At 37.1% G+C, this 18,133-nt stretch overlaps 1 protein-coding gene and 1 long non-coding RNA gene across 13 annotated transcripts in view; one reads left to right on the top strand and one right to left on the bottom strand.

Moving 5' to 3' along the window:
* Nucleotides 1-18,133, bottom strand: part of LOC105479927 (coiled-coil domain containing 7) — a 436,030-nt gene that overhangs the window by 84,012 nt on the left and 333,885 nt on the right. For all 12 annotated transcript variants that reach the window (XM_071070238.1, XM_071070242.1, XM_071070239.1 and 9 more), the window contains one exon: nt 5,678-5,785. In XM_071070238.1, coding sequence (XP_070926339.1) covers nt 5,678-5,785 — 108 coding nt within the window. The remainder of the gene's footprint in view (nt 1-5,677; nt 5,786-18,133) is intronic.
* LOC105479926 (uncharacterized) overlaps nt 1-18,133 on the top strand; it is a 75,194-nt gene that overhangs the window by 31,065 nt on the left and 25,996 nt on the right. The gene's annotated exons all lie outside the window — the stretch shown is intronic.

The raw sequence follows: 18,133 nt of genomic DNA on the forward strand, positions 1-18,133 counted from the left end.
CCCATGAACAATTCACAAAAGTTCCTATTTATCTACATCCTTGCCAATGCTCCTTATTTTCTATTTTTATAATGAGAGTCATCCTAATGGCTATGAAGTGATATCTTATTGTGATTTTCACTTGCATTTCTCTAATGGCTAATGATACTAAGTATCTTTTTTAGGGCAAATTAGCAATTTGTGTATCTCCTCTGGAAAAATGTCTATTCAAATCACTTGCCCATTTTTAAATGAAGTTGAGTTTTTTGTTAATTAATAAAACTTCCTTGTGTATTCTAGACATTAAGCCCTTATCAGATATGTAATTTGCAAATATTTTCTCCCACTCTCTGGGTTGTGCTTTCACTCTCTGATACTGTCTTTTGATGACAAAAGTTTTTAATTTTGAAGAAGTCCAACTTACCTATTTTTTTCTTTTGTTGTCTGTGCTTTGGGAGTCATACCCCAAAAATAATTGCTAACTTCAACGTCATGAAGCCTTTTCCCTGTTTTTCTCTCAGAGATTTTATGGTTTTAGGTCTTATATGTAGGTATTTGGTCCATTTTAATTTCCATATATAATGTAAGGTAAGGATTCAACTTCATTCTTTTGTTTTTTATTATTATACTTTAAGTTCTAGGATACATGTGCATAACATGCAGGTTTGTTACATATGTATACTTGTGCCATGTTGGCGTGCTGCACCCATCAACTCGTCAGCACCCATCAACTCGTCATTTACATCAGGTATAACTCCCAATGCAATCCCTCCCCCCTCACCCCTCCCCATGATCGGCCCCGGTGTCTGATGTTCCCCTTCCCGAGTCCAAGTGATCTCATTGTTCAGTTCCCACCTATGAGTGAGAACATGCGGTGTTTGGTTTTCTGTTCTTGTGACAGTTTGCTAAGAATGATGGTTTCCAGCTGCATCCATGTCCCTACAAAGGACACAAACTCATCCTTTTTTATGGCTGCATAGTATTCCATGGTGTATATGTGCACATTTTCTCAATCCAGTCTGTCACTGATGGACATTTGGGTTGATTCCAAGTCAACCCAAATTTGCTATTGTGAATAGTGCCACAATAAACATACGTGTGCATGTGTCTTTATAGCAGCATGATTTATAATCCTTTGAGTATATACCCAGTAATGGGATGGCTGGGTCATATGGTACATCTAGTTCTAGATCTTTGAGGAATTGCCATACTGTTTTCCATAATGGTTGAACTAGTTTACAATCCCACCAACAGTGTAAAAGTGTTCCTATTTCTCCACATCCTCTCCAGCACCTGTTGTTTCCTGACTTTTTAATGATCACCATTCTAACTGGTGTGAGATGGTATCTCATTGTGGTTTTGATTTGCATTTCTCTGATGGCCAGTGATGATGAGCATTTTTTCATGATGGATTAGAGACTTAAATGTTAAACCTAATACCATAAAAATCCTAGAAGAAAACCTAGGTAGTACCATTCAGGACATAGGCATGGGCAAAGACTTCATGTGTAAAACACCAAAAGCAACGGCAGCAAAAGCCAAAATTGACAAATGGGATCTCATTAAACTAAAGAGCTTCTGCACAGCAAAAGAAACTACCATCAGAGTGAACAGGCAACCTACAGAATGGGAGAACATTTTTGCAATCTACTCATCCGACAAAGGGCTAACATCCAGAACCTACAAAGAACTCAAACAAATTTACAAGAAAAAAACAAACAACCCCATCAAAAAGTGGGCAAAGGATATGAACAGACATTTCTCAAAAGAAGACATTCATACAGCCAACAGACACATGAAAAAATGGTCAACTTCATTCTTTTGACATGAATATCTGGTTTGTGGAAAAGACTGTCTTTTTGTGGAAGCACCGTGTTTGGAAAAGACTGCCTTTTTCCCAGGAAATAGTATTGGCAACTTTGCTGAAAGTTATTTCACCATATAGCAAGGATTTAATTCCAGTCTCTCAATTCTATACCATTGGTCTGCATGTCTGCTTTACACCAGTATATCACTCTTTTGATTGCCATAGCTTTATAGTAAGTTTTGAAATCAGGAAGTGTGAGACTTCCAAATTTATTATCCTTTTTCTTAATTATTTTGGATATGTGTGGTCCCTCGTATTCCTATGATTTTTAAGATAGGGTTTTCTATTTTGCAACAATAACCTCATAAGTGTTATGGGAATTTGATAAGAACTGCAGATTGCATTGAAGGTGTAGATCACTTTAGGTATTACTTTCATCTCAATAATATTGTCTTCTGAGCGGGCATGGTGGCTCATGCCTGTAATCCCAGCACTTTGGGAGGCTGAGGCAGGCGAATCACTTGAGGTCAGGAGTTTGAGATCAGTCTGGACAACATAGTGAAACCCCGTTTCTACTAAACATACAAAAATTAGCTGAGCATGGTGGCATGTGCCCATAATCCCAGCTACTAGGGAGACTAAGTCAGGAGAATTGCTTGAACCTGGGAGGCGGAGGTTGCAGTGAGCCGAGATTGTGCCACTGCACAGCCTGGGCAACAGAGCGAGACTCAATCTCAAAAAAAAAAAAAAAAAAAAAAAAAAAGTTGTCTTCTAATCTATGAACATGAGATATCTTTCCATTTATTTATATCTTCTTAATTGTTTTCAGCATTATATGGTAGTTTTCAGTATACAAGTCTTTTGCCTTTTGCCTTCTTGGTTAAATTTATTCCGAAATATTTTGTTCTTTTGATGCCATTATAAATGGAACTGTTTTCTTAATTATTTTTAGATAGCTCACTACCAGTGCATAGATATGTAACCAATTTTTGTGTGTTCATTTTGTATCCTGCAACTTTGCTAAATTTGTTTATTAGATCTAACAGTTGTTTTGTGGAATCATTAGGGTTTTCTTCATATAAGATAATGTCACCTCTTGGCAGATAATTTTATTTCTTCCTTTCCAGTTTGGATGTTATCTATCTATCATCTACCTATCTTCTATTCTAACTGGTCCAAATAGATTTTGAATACTATTTTGACTAGAAGTTATCTAAACAGGTATCCTTGTATTGCTCCTGATCTTAAGGAAAACATTTTCAATCTTTCACCATTGAATATTATGTTAGTTGTGGATTTTTTGTATTTGGCTTTTCATCATGATGTGGAAAGGCTCTATTCCTAGCTTGTTTACTGTTTTTACATGAAAGTCTATTGAATTTGGTCAAATGCTTTCTCTGCATCAACTAAGAGGATCCCGTGGGGTTTTTTGTTGTTAATTCTGTTAACATGGTATATCATACTAATTGACTTTTGTCTATTGAATTATCCTTGCATTTGAGAAGTAAAACTCATAAATTCGCATTGTATAATTTTTATATGCTGCTAAATTTTATTTGCTAATATTTTGTTGAAGATTTTGCATCATTATTCATAAGGGATATTGGTCTGTCATTTGCTTTCTTATAGCATTTCTGATTTTAGTATCAGGATAATGCTGTCCTCATAGAATGAGTTAGGAAGTATTCCCTCCTCTTCAGTTTTCTGAAAGAACTTGAGGATTGGTTTTAATTCTTCTTCAAATATTTGGTAATATTCACCCATAATGTCGTCTGGTCCTGGATTTTTCTTTGTTGGAAAATTTTAATTAGGATTCAGTATTCATCTTAATTAGGGGTCTATTTATAGATTTCTTCATAAGTCAGTTCTGGTAGACTGTATATTTCTATCAATTTGTTCATTTCCTCTAGGTTATCCAGTTTTTCGTGTACAGTTGTTCACAGTGTTGTCTTACAATGCTTTTTATTCTTTTAAAATTGGTTGTAATGTTCCCACTTTCTGTTTTGATTTTTAGCAATTTGAGTATTATTTTTCCATAGTCAATCTAGCTAAAGTTTTGTCATTTTTGTTCATCTAAAGTGCATCTTTTGTTAGCAGCATATAGTTGATCATTTTAAAAAAATCCATTCTGTAAATTTCTGCCTTTTGAATGAAGAGTTTTGTCAATTTAGATTTAAAATAATTACTGATAAGGAAAGACATTTCTGCCATTTTGATACCTATTTTTTGTATGTTATACTTTTTGCCCTTCATTTCCTCTAATTCCATCTTTTTTGTGTTTAGTTGACTTTTTGTAGGGACATGTTTTGATTCCTTTCTCTTTTCTTCATGCATGCATCATAGATATTTTCTTTGTGATTACCAAGCAAATAATATATAACGTCTTAAAGTTATAATAATTTAATTTGAATTGATACCAACTCAACTTCAATGCATCCAAAAAGTATACTCTTATGCAGCACCCTCTAACTTATCCTTGTTATTAACATCACAAATCATGTCTTTATACATTGTGTGTCCATAACATAAATTTGTAATCATTTTTATGTATTTGTCTTTTGAGTATTATAGATACAAAGAATAGAGTTACAAGCCAAAATTATAATAATGATGGCTTTTATATCTGCCAATGGACTTATCTTTGCCAGAGATCTTTATTTCCTCATGTGGTTGAAGTTACTGTATAGCATTCTTTCATTTTAACCTGAAGAATTCCCTTTAGAAGGCTTTTTGTCTGTTTGTTTTTTTGACAGGGTCTTGTTCTGTCACCAGGCTGGAGTGCAGTGGTGTGATCTCGGCTCACTGAAACCTCCTCCTCCTAGGTTCAAGTGATTCCCCTGCCTCAGTCTCCTGAGTAGCTGGGACTATAGGCATGTGTCACCACGCCAAGCTAATTTTTTATATTTTAGTAGAGACGGTGTTTCACCATTTTGGCCAGGATGGTCTTGATCTCCTGACCTCGTGATCCACCTGCCTCGGCCTCCCAGAGTGCTTGGATTACAGGGGTGAACCACCGTGCCCAGTCTAGAAATTTTAATAGGGCAGGTCTACTATTAATGCCATGATTGCCAGGAGATTTTCATATTGGCTTTTGCTGGAGCACTCTTTTGACAATTCCACAAAACTTTCTTACCATTTTGAAGATAGACTTTTCTTAATTAGGTATTCTCTTGGATGCTATAAATCTGTGACTATTTTCTGGAGCTCTGACAAAGTTGGTTCTGATAGATTATTCTAATTTTTTTCAATGTTTCTGTCAGAGAATGAGAGTTTGGATGTTTTCAGTTTGCCATTTTGCTCATGTTTGCCTGTTGCCTTTAAGGAGTGATTTGAAAGCTACCAGAGAACATTTTGGTTATATCTTATTAGAAAATAGTCACTTAACCACACTACCACTAGCTTTCACACATATTCTAGCTTCTTCCCCATTCTGATGATCTTTTTCACCATTTGACATTGCCAATTTAATAATAAGCACATCACAAGGCAGCCATATTGTCTATATAGTACTAGTTCCATTTGTCTTTCCATCTTGCTATACAAAAGATGGTATAAGAAATGACAACTATGTCCTCAAGGAGCTGTTCATATAGCATCTAGTTTATGTTATGAAAATTCACAGTAGTGGAAAGCCTATATGTATTTTGTTTCATGAGTAGGTAAAGGGAAATATATGAAACATTACAAAATTAATGTTGTCTAGTGGAGTAAAAACACGTAATTTAAATATACACTTAATTGACATGTAGACAGATTGAGTAGAATGAACTTATTAAGTTGAGAAAGACTACTCCTTCTTTGAATTTCCTGTTTTTTAACAGAACTATACAGTTGAAATATTTTAATTCTTAGATTGTGTTCTACTATATCCAAACATAAATCTGTACTTACCGACCACTTTGTTTAAATCCAATCGAATTATTAGGTCGCTAATTGATGGGTACACTGCTGGAAGATTTTCTGCTGTATTTGGAAGTTCTGAGGCTGCTTCATTTGTAACTGTAAGAATAACAGATTGACAAAGTCATTGATTTAAAAAACTAACATTTTGTGAAACACCTAGGAATGCATGTAACCAAGAAGGTGAAAGATCTCTACAAGGAGAACTGCAAAAACACTGCTGAAAGAAATCAGAAATGGCACAAATAAATGAAAAAACAGTCCCTGCTCATGGATTGAGAGAATCAATGTCATTAAATGGCCATACTGTCCAAAGCAATTTACTGGTTCAATGGAGTCCTATCAAACTACCAATGTCATTTTTAACAGAATTAGGAGAAGCTATTCTAAAATTCATGTGAAGCAAAAAAAGAAGCCTAATAGCCAAAGCCATCCTAAGCAAAAAGAACAAAGCTGAAGGCATCATACTACCTGACTTGAAACTATTTTACAGGGCTACAGTAACCAAAAGAGCATTGTACTGGTACGAAAACAGGCACATAGACCAACAGAACAGAGTAGAGAACCCAGAAATAAAGCCACATACCTACAATCATCTGATCTTCGAGAAACCCAGAAAAAATAAGCAATAGGGACTCCCTATTCAATAAATGATGCTGGGATAGCTGGCAAGCCATATGCAGAAGAACGAAATTGGACCCCTGCTTTTTACCATATACAAAATTTGATCAAGAAGGATTAAAGATTTAAATGTAAGACTTCAAACTATAACAATCCTAGAAGAAAACCTAGTAAATACCCTTCTCAATATCAGCCTTAGCAAAGAATGTATGGCTATGTCTTCAAAAGCAATTGCAACAAAAACAGAAATTGACAAATGGGATCTAGTTAAACTAAAAATCTTTTGCACAGCAAAAGGAACTACCAACAGAGCAGACAACCTACAGAATAAAAGAAAAATATTCATGAACTATGCATCTAACAAAGGTCTAGAATCTATAAGGAACTTAAACCAACAAGCAAAAAACAAATCACTCCATTATAAAGTGGGGCAAAGGACATAAACAGAAACGTCTCAAAAGAAGATATACGAGTGGCCAAGAAACATATGAAAAAATGCTCCACACCACTAATCATCAGAGAAATGCAATTTAAAACCACAATGAGATACCATCTCACACCAGTCAGAATGGCTATTTTTATTATTTTGAGACGGAGTCTCACTCTGTCACCCAGGCTGGAGTGCAGTGGCACGATCTTGGCTTACTGCAACCTCCACCTCCAGGTTCAAGTGATTCTCCTGTCTCAGCCTCTGGAGTAGCTGGGATTACAGGCACACGCCACCATACCTGTCTAATTTGTGTGTGTGTGTGTGTGTGTGTGTGTGTGTGTTCTTTTTTAGTAGAGACAGGATTTCACCATGTTGGCCTGGCTGGTTTTGAACTCCTGACCTCAAGTGATCCACCCACCTTGGCCTCCCAAAGTGCTGGGATTACAGGTATGAGCCACCACACCTGGCTCAGAATGGCTATTACTAAAAAATAAAAACAGATGGAAAGTCTGTGGAGAAAAGGGGACACGTACACACTGTTGGTGGGAATGTAAACTAGTCTAAACACTTGGAGAGCAGTTTGGAAATTTCTCAAAGAAAGAGTTGAAATACCATTTGACTCAGCAATCCATTCCTGGCTATATACCCAAAGGAAAATAAATTGTTCTACCAAATGGACACATGCATCCATACATTCACCACAGTGCCATTCATAATAGCAAAGACACAGAATCAACAGTAGGTGCTCATCAATGGTGAACTGGATATAGAAAATGTGGTACCTATATACCATGGAATAATATATAACCATTAAAAAGAACAAAATCATGTCTCCAGCTGCAACATGGATGCAGCTGGAGGCCATTATCCAGAGGGAGCTAATGCAGAAACAGAAAACCAAATACCGCATCTCTTCCTTTATATGTGGGAGATAAACACTGGGTACACATGGACATAAAGATGGGAACCATAGACACTGTGGAATACTAAAAGGGGGAGGAAGTAGGGGTAAAATGATCTCTTGGGTATTATGCTATCTGGGTGACGCGTTCAGTCATACCCCAGACTTCAGCATCACACAATATACTTTTGTAACGAATCTGCATGTGTACCAGCTGCTTCTAAGATAGAAGCTGAAAAAGTAAAAAAAGTACATACAGTAAAAAACAACAAAAACCCTAACATTTTGTATGAGGCAGAAGTATAGTACCTAGTACTAATTAGAGATATTTTACCTCCCAATCATCTAATCATCTAACCTTATTTACTTTGCAATTTAACATGCTAATTATTCAAGTGAATACAAATATGTTAAATAATTTCAAATTCATACAAAATAGCTACTATATGCCACCTTTTATACTAAGTACTTTTGAAGTATTATCTCATTTAACCATTATAATAATTGAAGAAAATAAGTATTTTATCTCCATTTAACAGATGACGGAAATAGAACTTATTGATATTATGCATATTGTGGAAGGCCACATAGTTATTAAATATAAAAGCCTGGAATGAATTGATTCTTTTAGTTTCCGAAATCTGTTCTCCAACTAATAAACTCAAATATCTACTGAGACTGAGTATGTAATATGAGTGTTATGAGCCTGGTGATGATAGGGATGGCATAAAGAGCAAGGTGAAATGGAGAGTACCTGTTTTATTTAATTAAAAAAACCATTATTCTTACCACTACAAATGCATAACAGATATTCTCAGGTGTTCTAAATTCCCCAAAGAAGCTAGAAATCTTGATATTTACAATAATTTTCAAAATTTCAAAATATTTGCAGATAGTTTAAGACTTCTATATTCATGTTTGAAGGACAAATCTTCAGCTAGTACTACAAGAAAATTATCTGTCTTTAGAAAAGGATTAATTCTAATATATGGGTGCAATTTAAGGGCCAATCACTGGTATATTTCCTTGGAAAATATGATCATTTACCCACCAATGTATCTCTCTCTGATCTAGGACGATGGAATAGCAATTTCGGATTACATAGTATATATGTTTATTCCTCACCAGATCACTTTGGACATCTAGAGCATTATGGTTTTTTTCTAAAAACAGATAGTTACTATAGGTATTTAAACTGTGTTCTTAGTAATCTTCAAAGTACTCAAAGTCAGAAAGTCATATAGTAATCTTACAAAATCTCTGGTTATTTTCTATTTTTAAATCCTTAAGAAGATGACAGAATAGGGCCGGGCGCGGTGGCTCAAGCCTGTAATCCCAGCACTTTGGGAGGCCGAGACGGGCGGATCACAAGGTCAGGAGATCGAGACCATCCTGGCTAACACGGTGAAACCCCATCTCTACTAAAAAATACAAAAAACTAGCCGGGCGAGGTGGCGGGCGCCTGTAGTCCCAGCTACTCGGGAGGCTGAGGCAGGAGAATGGCGGGAACCCGGGAGGCGGAGCTTGCAGTGAGCTGAGATCCGGCCACAGCACTCCAGCCTGGGTGACAGAGCAAGACTCCGTCTCAAAAAAAAAAAAAAAAGAAGATGACAGAATAAAGCTCCCCTTTGCCCTCATTTTTCCTATAAAACCCCCAGAAACAAAAGAAAAAAAGTAAGAATATTTCCATAGCCCCCTGATACTAAAAGTACTGTCATGAAATCTGGCACAAGGCTTTGGAGAATACTAAGAGATAATAGTCATGCTGTCTTGAACCTATAACAGTACACAGGTTTTCCTCCAAAGTGTCATCACTGAAAGGCATGCCTAATATGCCTTTATAGTGGTAATCATATTTAGGGTGCTAAGAAAGAAGAGTTGAAGAAGAAACTACACTGATGGACCATTTCTATTGCTTGAAACAGAGATTCCTAATAGAAGTTAGGGATGCTGACAGTAAAAACAGCTAAAAATAGAGGGAGGAAGATAGTGCCAAACTGCAACAGACAAAAGACACATATGTGAGTTGCAATAGCTTCTTTAACAACAACAAAAAAAGATTTAATAATATGACACCAAGCCTGGACAGAATCTATCAATTTTCCCACAAAATCTCGTCCTCCGTCAATCTACCCCACATATACATTCCACTAATCACTTTACTATTTAGAAGGTCCCATTCAAAAATTAATAATAATCCAACCAGCATGAGAAGCAAGCACACAAACTGCAACAATCACAAAGAAACCTAAAAGATAAATAACCAGGAAAATCACAGAGTGATGTAAGTAAGATGGCAGAATAGAACATCTCCCAGCATCACTTCCCCTAGAAAAAAAATACAACTAGAAATTATTCAAAGACAAGAATACTACCCTGAATTCACCAAAATTCAAGGGAGAAGTGGAGAAACTTCTAGGAGACACAGAATCAAGAAAACCTGATACTGGTAAGATGAATAATCACTTTAAAGCAGACCTAACACCACTCACAGAATTTCCCTAGACACATGGTTCCCAGGGTGGGAGGAGGAAATTGGAGGTGAATGTTCAATCTCCCAGCTGGTTATAGAATCTTCACAGGAAGCTCACTCCAGTCTTGTCTCATGGAACATTTAAATTGCTGGGAGGACTGAACCACCTGGGATGAACTGTGGTCAAAAAGGGAAGGTTCTAATTACATTGACTGGCATGTGAATTTTTGTAGGCGTTCTGTGCTCCAATTAGTGAAGATATCACATTGACTAAAGTGGATGGCCCACAGTCCTGAAGAAGACACAATACACAGGAAGGACCAAATTCCTGGCTGGATTTCCCACAAAGTCCACATATTCATGTGAAGCCTTCTCCTGACCTGGAAACATCTACATGTTTGGCATTTAAGTTCTGGTGCTCACTTAAAAATACAAACTATTTCTATTAATAGTTTTTGTAACTGAAGAACAATGGCAGGGCAGCAACATAGTTCTGAAGCAGTGTTGAAGTTACAGGGCTCACTATAAGTCTTCCACAGACTGGAAAACAACAGGGCAGTGATTTATTTCCAGTGCACCATTTAATTTCCAGTTCTCACTCTAAGTCTTGCCCAGACTGAGAAGCAAGAGCAGACCAGTGATTAAGTTCTAATATTAAGCAGTAAAGGCCTAACACTGTCAAAAACACCTGCAAAAGCTCAATGTGCAGACATCAACATAAAAATGCAAGACTTGTAAAAACTCAGGAAAATATGACACCACCAAAAAAGAGCAAAAAACTTTCAGTAATGGATTCAGAAAAACTGAAGATCTATAAAATGATTGACAAATAATTCAGAATAATCTTATTTTAAAAGTTAAAGGAATTACAAAAAAATACAGATAGAAAACTAAATGAAACTTGGAAAACAATTCAGGAACAAAGTTAGAAATTTAACCAAGAAATAGAAACAATTTTTTAAGACCAAAGAGAAACTCTCAAAATAAAGAATATGTAAATTGAACTAAAAAATTCAAAGAAAGCGCCCCTACAGTCATGGCTGCCGCCGTTGCTGCTGCCGGTGCCCGGGAACCCCATTCCCCGGAAGAATTGCTCCTGAAAGGCGATGCGGAGAAGCCTGAGGAGGAGCTGGAGGAGGACGACGATGAGGAGCTAGATGAGACGCTGTCGGAGAGACTATGGGACCTGACGGAGATGTTTCCGGAGAGGGTCCGGTCCGCAGCCGGAGCCACTTTTGATCTTTCCCTCTTTGTGGCTCAAAAAATGCACAGGTTTTCCAGGGCAGCCTTGTGGATTGGGACCACTTCCTTTATGATCCTGGTTCTTCCCATTGTCTTTGAGACTGAGAAGTTACTGCTGTTTGAGCTGTCTCGGTGGGATAGGTTTGAAATTCAAGTGTTTGAACTGCTGATTATTTGGATTTTTTTTTTTTAACTTTGGCACATTGATCTATCGAAACCTAGTGGGGAGAATTCTCCCCACATTGTCTCATGAGAAGACTCAACTTGCAACTGTGCCCTCCACACTATCCTTACTTCTGTCTTCACTCTGATACCAGAGTGCAGCCATGCAGACGGTTATTCCTGCTCTGGCCACCCCACTCCTTTCACCAAATTGCTCCTAACTGGAAGATGTCACTTTCCCCTTGTGGGCAGGGACTGATGCCAGTGGGAGGGATGTGCCCCTGACCATTAACGACTGCCTTTTATATTTTTTAATTTTTTTTTTAAAGAATGGAGCTGTTGGGGAGGGACATGCACGCAATGTGAAAGACAAAATGCATTACACCTGTAGTGTAAAGTGGCCACTATGAATTCCCAGGTATGAGAGGAGGGAGGCTGGCTGCAGCTTCAGCCACAGAATGGGGACTGGAAGACAGATCAGGAATTCATTTCCCCTGCAGAGTTTGGTTGTTAGACCTGTGTGTGTGTCTAAAAAAACAGAAGTCAGTGCTCACTTTTTGTATTTAAATATTAAAAATGCTTCCAACTGAAAAAAAAAATTCAAAGAAAGCTTAACAGCAGATTTAAACAGGAAAAAAAAATCAGTGAACTCAAAGACAGAACATATGAAATTATACAATTAGAGGAGCAAAAAGAAAAGTGAATGAAAAACAATGAACAAGGCCTATCAGAACTATGAGACAACATCAAATAAGCTAACCTCAGCATAATAGGAGTTGTGAAATGACAGAAGAGAGAAAAAGGCCTAGCAATCATATTTAAGGAAATAATGACTGAAATTATCCCAAACATGGAGACAGAAAACAGCATCCAGGTATAGGAAGCTCAGGTCACCAGTCAAATTCAAGCCAAAATGTCATCATCAAGCCACATCATAATCCAATTAAAAAGTTAAGGACAGAATATTAAAAGTAGCAAGAGAAAAGAAACATATCAAAATTAATGAAGCCTTAATACAACTTTCAGTTGATTTCTCAGCAGAAACCCTGGAGATCAAGAGAAGATGGGATAATGAGACTGACACTGTGAACTTTTTTTTCAAGAAGTGATGCCAAACCTGAACAGGAAAACCAAAAGAATCTATGGACTCTTTGAAGGAAACAAAAGGCTGCAGCCTACACTGTGAGTCAGGTGAAGGGCTCCAAGTCCCCAGAATGTAAGAGGTGGGAAGTTTGCCTCTCGCATACACACCCCTACCAGGGATCCTCAAAGTCCACATCACCAGGGAAGGTCCTAATCTCACCCAGTGCAGGAACTGACTTGGGGAGGGTAATGGAATATAAAAGTAGGAGCAGCAGTGGGAAGATCCTTGCATGCACTCCCAGATTCCAGTGCAGACCAAGGGCAGCCATTCCTTACTGATCTTAACAGGGGACCCTGCAGAGGATAGCCAAAAAGTTCAGGTGCTGGTCACAGGTTGAAAGAAGCTCCCAACAGGGTTTCACAATATAAGACAAACTCTCTTGGCTAGGGCCATGGTTGGGGAGAGTGGAAAGCAGACTTTGAGTACAGGAGTCCTGAGTGTAGTAACTGTGGATGCAGGAGCTGGGTGTCTGGCTTTGCAGTGAACAGGGAGGAGTGTGGCCTAAAAGCCATGGTTGCGATTTCCCTGTGGAAAACTTATGACTCCCAGTAGCTGTGAGTTCTGATTATAGACTGACTGGAACTCAGCTTTCTGCTGCCAGTGGAACACTGTGGGAGTGGATCTGCCTCACCAAATGAGTGGGAACTATGTGGGGCTTACCACTGCCTGCTACTCCCCACTCCGTGCACAAACTCTTCTGCATAGCAGAAGCAGCAATGCTCCCCTATGGTACATACAACCCAGTGGCCTGAGACCCACTCCCATCCCTCAACACCCACTGGGGTTGCTGCTTGCTCTGCACAAGGAGACTCAGAGTACAAACCCAGCAGACCCAGTTTCCACCTGGCTTTGCCCTGTCACCTACCCTGGCTTAACACAAAGGATAGAATCTCTTGAAACCTACATGGCCCTGCCCATTGCCCTATGAAACCAGAGTACCTCACCCTGGACAACATAAGGCAAGCAGAAATCCCACTGCTACTCCCACAGTTGGAAGTGCCGCCATCTGGCTGGAGGCCAACCAACACAATCCACTACAGTATCTCCTGGTAGAATAGCACTGCACCTAGGAAGGAGAAAATAGCTGCATGATCTCAGCTATCACTACTGCCTGCACCACTCTGCTACCAGGAGGTCCTTATTCTGTCTGTGGGACCAGTTCATTACTACTCTTAACTGGTGTTCAAAAAAGCCAACACACTGAGGCTACCAATAACCAAGAACTTTCACAGAGTGTATGTCACTCTCCTGCCATCCCCATTAGAGCTGGTGCTGGTATCCACTGCTGGAAAACTTGAGGACAGGTCACATCACCTTGCAGACATGCCGCAACGGCACCCTGGAATGTGGCAACTTCACTGGGCAGTTAGAAAGAATTCTAAAAGCAGTAAGACAAAAGCATCAGGTAACCTAAAAAGAAAAAAACTATCAGACTAACAGCAGATTTCTCAGCAGTAACCATATTAGTCATATTGGATTGGGGAACACTCTTCAACCTCCTTAAACAGAGTAACTGTCAGCCAAGAATATTGTATCCTGCAAAAGTAAGTTTCAACCTCCTTAAACAGAATAACTGTCAGCCAAGAATTTTGTATTCTGCAAAACTAAGTTTTATAAATGAAGAAGAAATAAAGTCATTTTCAGACAAATGCTGAGGAAATTTGTCACTACCAAAGCAGCACTACAAGAAATACTAAAAGAATTCTAAACCTTGAAACAAAAGCCCAATAGGTACCAAAATATAATTTCTTGAAAGCTTAAAACTCACAGGACCTATAAAATAAAAACACAGTTAAAAAAATTAGGTAACACTTAACATGATGAAGAAAATAGTACCTCACATCTTAATATTAACATTGAATGTAAATGGCCTAAATGATCCACTTAAAATATTCACAATGGCAGAATGGATAAAAAAATCACAACCCAAATCTCTGCTGTATTCAGTAGACTCATCTAACACAGAAGATTCATATAAACTCAAGGAAAAGGGATTAAAAAGGTATTGTACACAACTGGAAACCAAAAGTGAGCAAGAGTAGCTATTCTTATATCAGACAAAATACTTAAAAGCAACAACTGTAAAAAGAAAAAAGACAACGATGGTAACTATATAATGATAAAAAGATCAATTCAACAAGCAGATATTACAATCCTAAATTTATATGTACCAAACACTGGAGCTCGTAGAGTCATAAAACTATTACTACTACACATAAGAAATAAGATAGCAAAACAATAATAGTGGGACTTCAATAGACCACTGATAATACTTAAAAGATTTTGAGACAAAAAGTCAACAGAGAAACAATAGACTTAAATGACATGCTAAAACAAATAAACTTAATGGGCGTCTATAGTAAATTCTACCCAAGATCTTCAGAATACACATTCTTCTCATCAGCACATGGAACATTCTCCAAGACAGACCATATAATAGGCCACAAAACAAATCTTGATAAATTTTATAAAATCAAAATCTTATCAAGTATCTTCTCAGACCAAAAGGAATAAAACTAGAAATCAATTTCAAGAGGAATTCTTGAAACTATACAAATACATGGAAATTAAACAACATGCTCCTGAATGATATTTGGGTCAATAATGAAATTAAGACGGAAATTTAAAAATTGTCTGAAACAAGTGAAAATGGAGATACAATATACCAAAACCTCTTGAATACAGCAAAAGCAGTGCTAAGACAGAGGTTTTTAACGTTAAATGCCTACATCAAATAAAAATAAATATCACAAGTTAACAACCCTACTCTGCTCCTGAAGGATGTAGAAACACAACAACAAACCAAACCTAAAACTAGCAGAAGGAAAGAAATAACAAAGATAAGAGCAGAACTAAATGAACTGAGACTTAAAAATAATACAATGTAAATTAGTTCAACCAGTCTGGAAGACAGGGTGGTGATTCCTCAAGGATCTAGAACCAGAAATACCATTTGATCCAGCAATCCCATTACTGGGTACATAGCCAAAGGATTATAAATCATTCTACTGTAAAGACACATGCACATGTATGTTTACTGCAGCACTGTTCACAATAGCAAAGACTAGGAACAAACCCAAATGCCCATCAATGATAGACCGGATAAAATAAAATGTGGCACATATATACCATGGAATACTATGCAGCCATAAAAAGGATGAGTTCATGTCCTTTGCAGGTACATGGATGAAGCTGGAAACCATCATTCTCAGCAAACTAACAAAGGAGCAGAAAAACAAACACTGCATGTTCTCATCATAAGTGGGAGTTGAACAATGAGAAAACATGGACACAGGGAGGGGAACATCACACACTGGGACCTGTTGAGGACTGGAGGGCTCAGGGAGGGAAATCATTAGGGAAATACCTAATGTAGATGACGGGTTGATGGGTGCAGCAAACCACCATGGCACATGTATACCTGTGTAACAAACCTGCACATTCTGCACATGTATCCCAGAACTTAAAGTATAATTTTAAAAAGAAATAATAATAATACAATGGATCAACAAAATGAAAACTCGGTTCCCTGAAAAGAGTTTTAAAAATTGATATATCACTATCTAGATTAACCAAGAAAAAAAATCCAAGTAAACATAATCAGATATGAAAAAGGAGACATAAGAACTGATACCACAGAAATTTAAAAAGATTATCAGAGTACATGAATAACTATACACTCAAAAAGAGAAAAACCTAGAGGAAATGGATAAATTTCTGGAAACATACAACTTTCCATGATTGAAGCAGGAAGAAACAGAAATCCTGAACAGACCAATAAGGAGTAGTAAGATTGAACTAGTAATAAAAATCTCCCAATTAAAAAAATAAAACCACAGAACTAGATGGATTGACAGCCAAATTCTACCAAATGTGCAAAGAGGAACTGGTACCAACCCTGTTGAAACCGTTCCAAAAATTATAAAAAAGAGAGAATCCTCTATAATTCATTCTATGAAGCCACCCTAATACCAAAGCTGAACAGGGACACACAAAAAACTACAGACCCAAATCCCTGCTGATTATAGTTGAAAAAATCTTCAACAAAATGCTAGCAAACTAAATCCAATAGCACATCAAAATATAATATACCATGATTAAGTGGGGTTTATTCCATGGATTCAAGGACGGTTCAATATATGAAAATAAATAAATGTGATTCAACACATAAACAGAATTAAAAATAAAGCCCTTTTGATAATCTCAACATACGCAAAAATGGTATTTGATAAAGTTCAGCATTTCTTCAGGATAAAAATCTTCAATCAACTAGGTATAGAAGAAACATACCTCAAAATAATAAAGGACAGATATGACAAACCCACAGCCAACATCATAGTGAACACAGAAAAGTTAAAAGCAGTCTTCTAAGAAGTGGAACAAGGATGCCCACTTTCACCACTCCTATTCAACATAATACTGGAAGTCCTACGCAGAGCAGTCAGGCAAGAGAAAAAAATAAAAGACATCAAAATAGGAAAACAGGAAGTCAAATGATCTTTATTCACTGATAATATGATCTAATATCTAGAAAAACCTAAAGACTTCTCCAAAACTCTTAGATTTCATAAACAAATTCAGTAAAGTTTCAGGATACAAAACCAATGCACAAAAATTACTGGCATTTCTGTATACCTTAACAAGCTGAGAATCAAATCAAGAAGGTAATCCCATTTACAATAGCTACAAATAAAATACTTAGGAATATATTTAACCAAGGAGGAGAAAGATCTCTACAAGGAAAAATACAGAATACTGATGAAAGAAAGGAATTAATGTTATTTAAATAGCTATACTTGTAATGTTAAATACAAGTATTAAATACATACTTGTAAATTTAAATAATGTTATTTAAATAGCCATACAATCTTGTAAGCATACTGCATTCTTTTCCATTTTTTTTCTTCTCTGTATTTTCAAAAGCCTGTCTTTGAGTCAGTAATCCTTTCTTCTACTTGATCACTTCTGCTGTTAAGATACTCTTATGCATTTTTGTATATGTCCGTTGAATTTCTCAACTCCAGAATTTCTGGGTGTTTCTAAAGTTATTACTTCAATCTCTTTGTTAAATTTCTCTGATAAATTTCTGTATTCCTTCTCTATGTTATCTTGAAGATCATTCAGCTTCCTCAAAACAGCCATTTAAATTCTCTAAAAGGTCACATATCTCTGTTTTGCCAGAACTGGTTACTGATGCCTTATTCAATCAGTTTGGGGAGGTTATATTTTCCTATATATTCTTGATGCCTGTGGACATTTGTTAATGTCTGGGCATTGCAAAGTTTAGGTATTTATGCTAGTTTTTGCAGTCTGGACTTGCTTGTACCCATCCTTCTTCAGACAGCTGACTTTTTGGTTCTATGAAGGTGCTCTCTTGTATGGATAGTTGTTCAATTTGATATTCCTGCAGGGAGAAGAGGAGGATGACTGCTGGAGCATTCTATTCAGCCATTTTGCTCTGCCTCCACTTCACA

Source organism: Macaca nemestrina, chromosome 9 (assembly GCF_043159975.1).
Source record: "Macaca nemestrina isolate mMacNem1 chromosome 9, mMacNem.hap1, whole genome shotgun sequence".
In the NCBI taxonomy this organism is placed as follows: domain Eukaryota; kingdom Metazoa; phylum Chordata; class Mammalia; order Primates; family Cercopithecidae; genus Macaca; species Macaca nemestrina.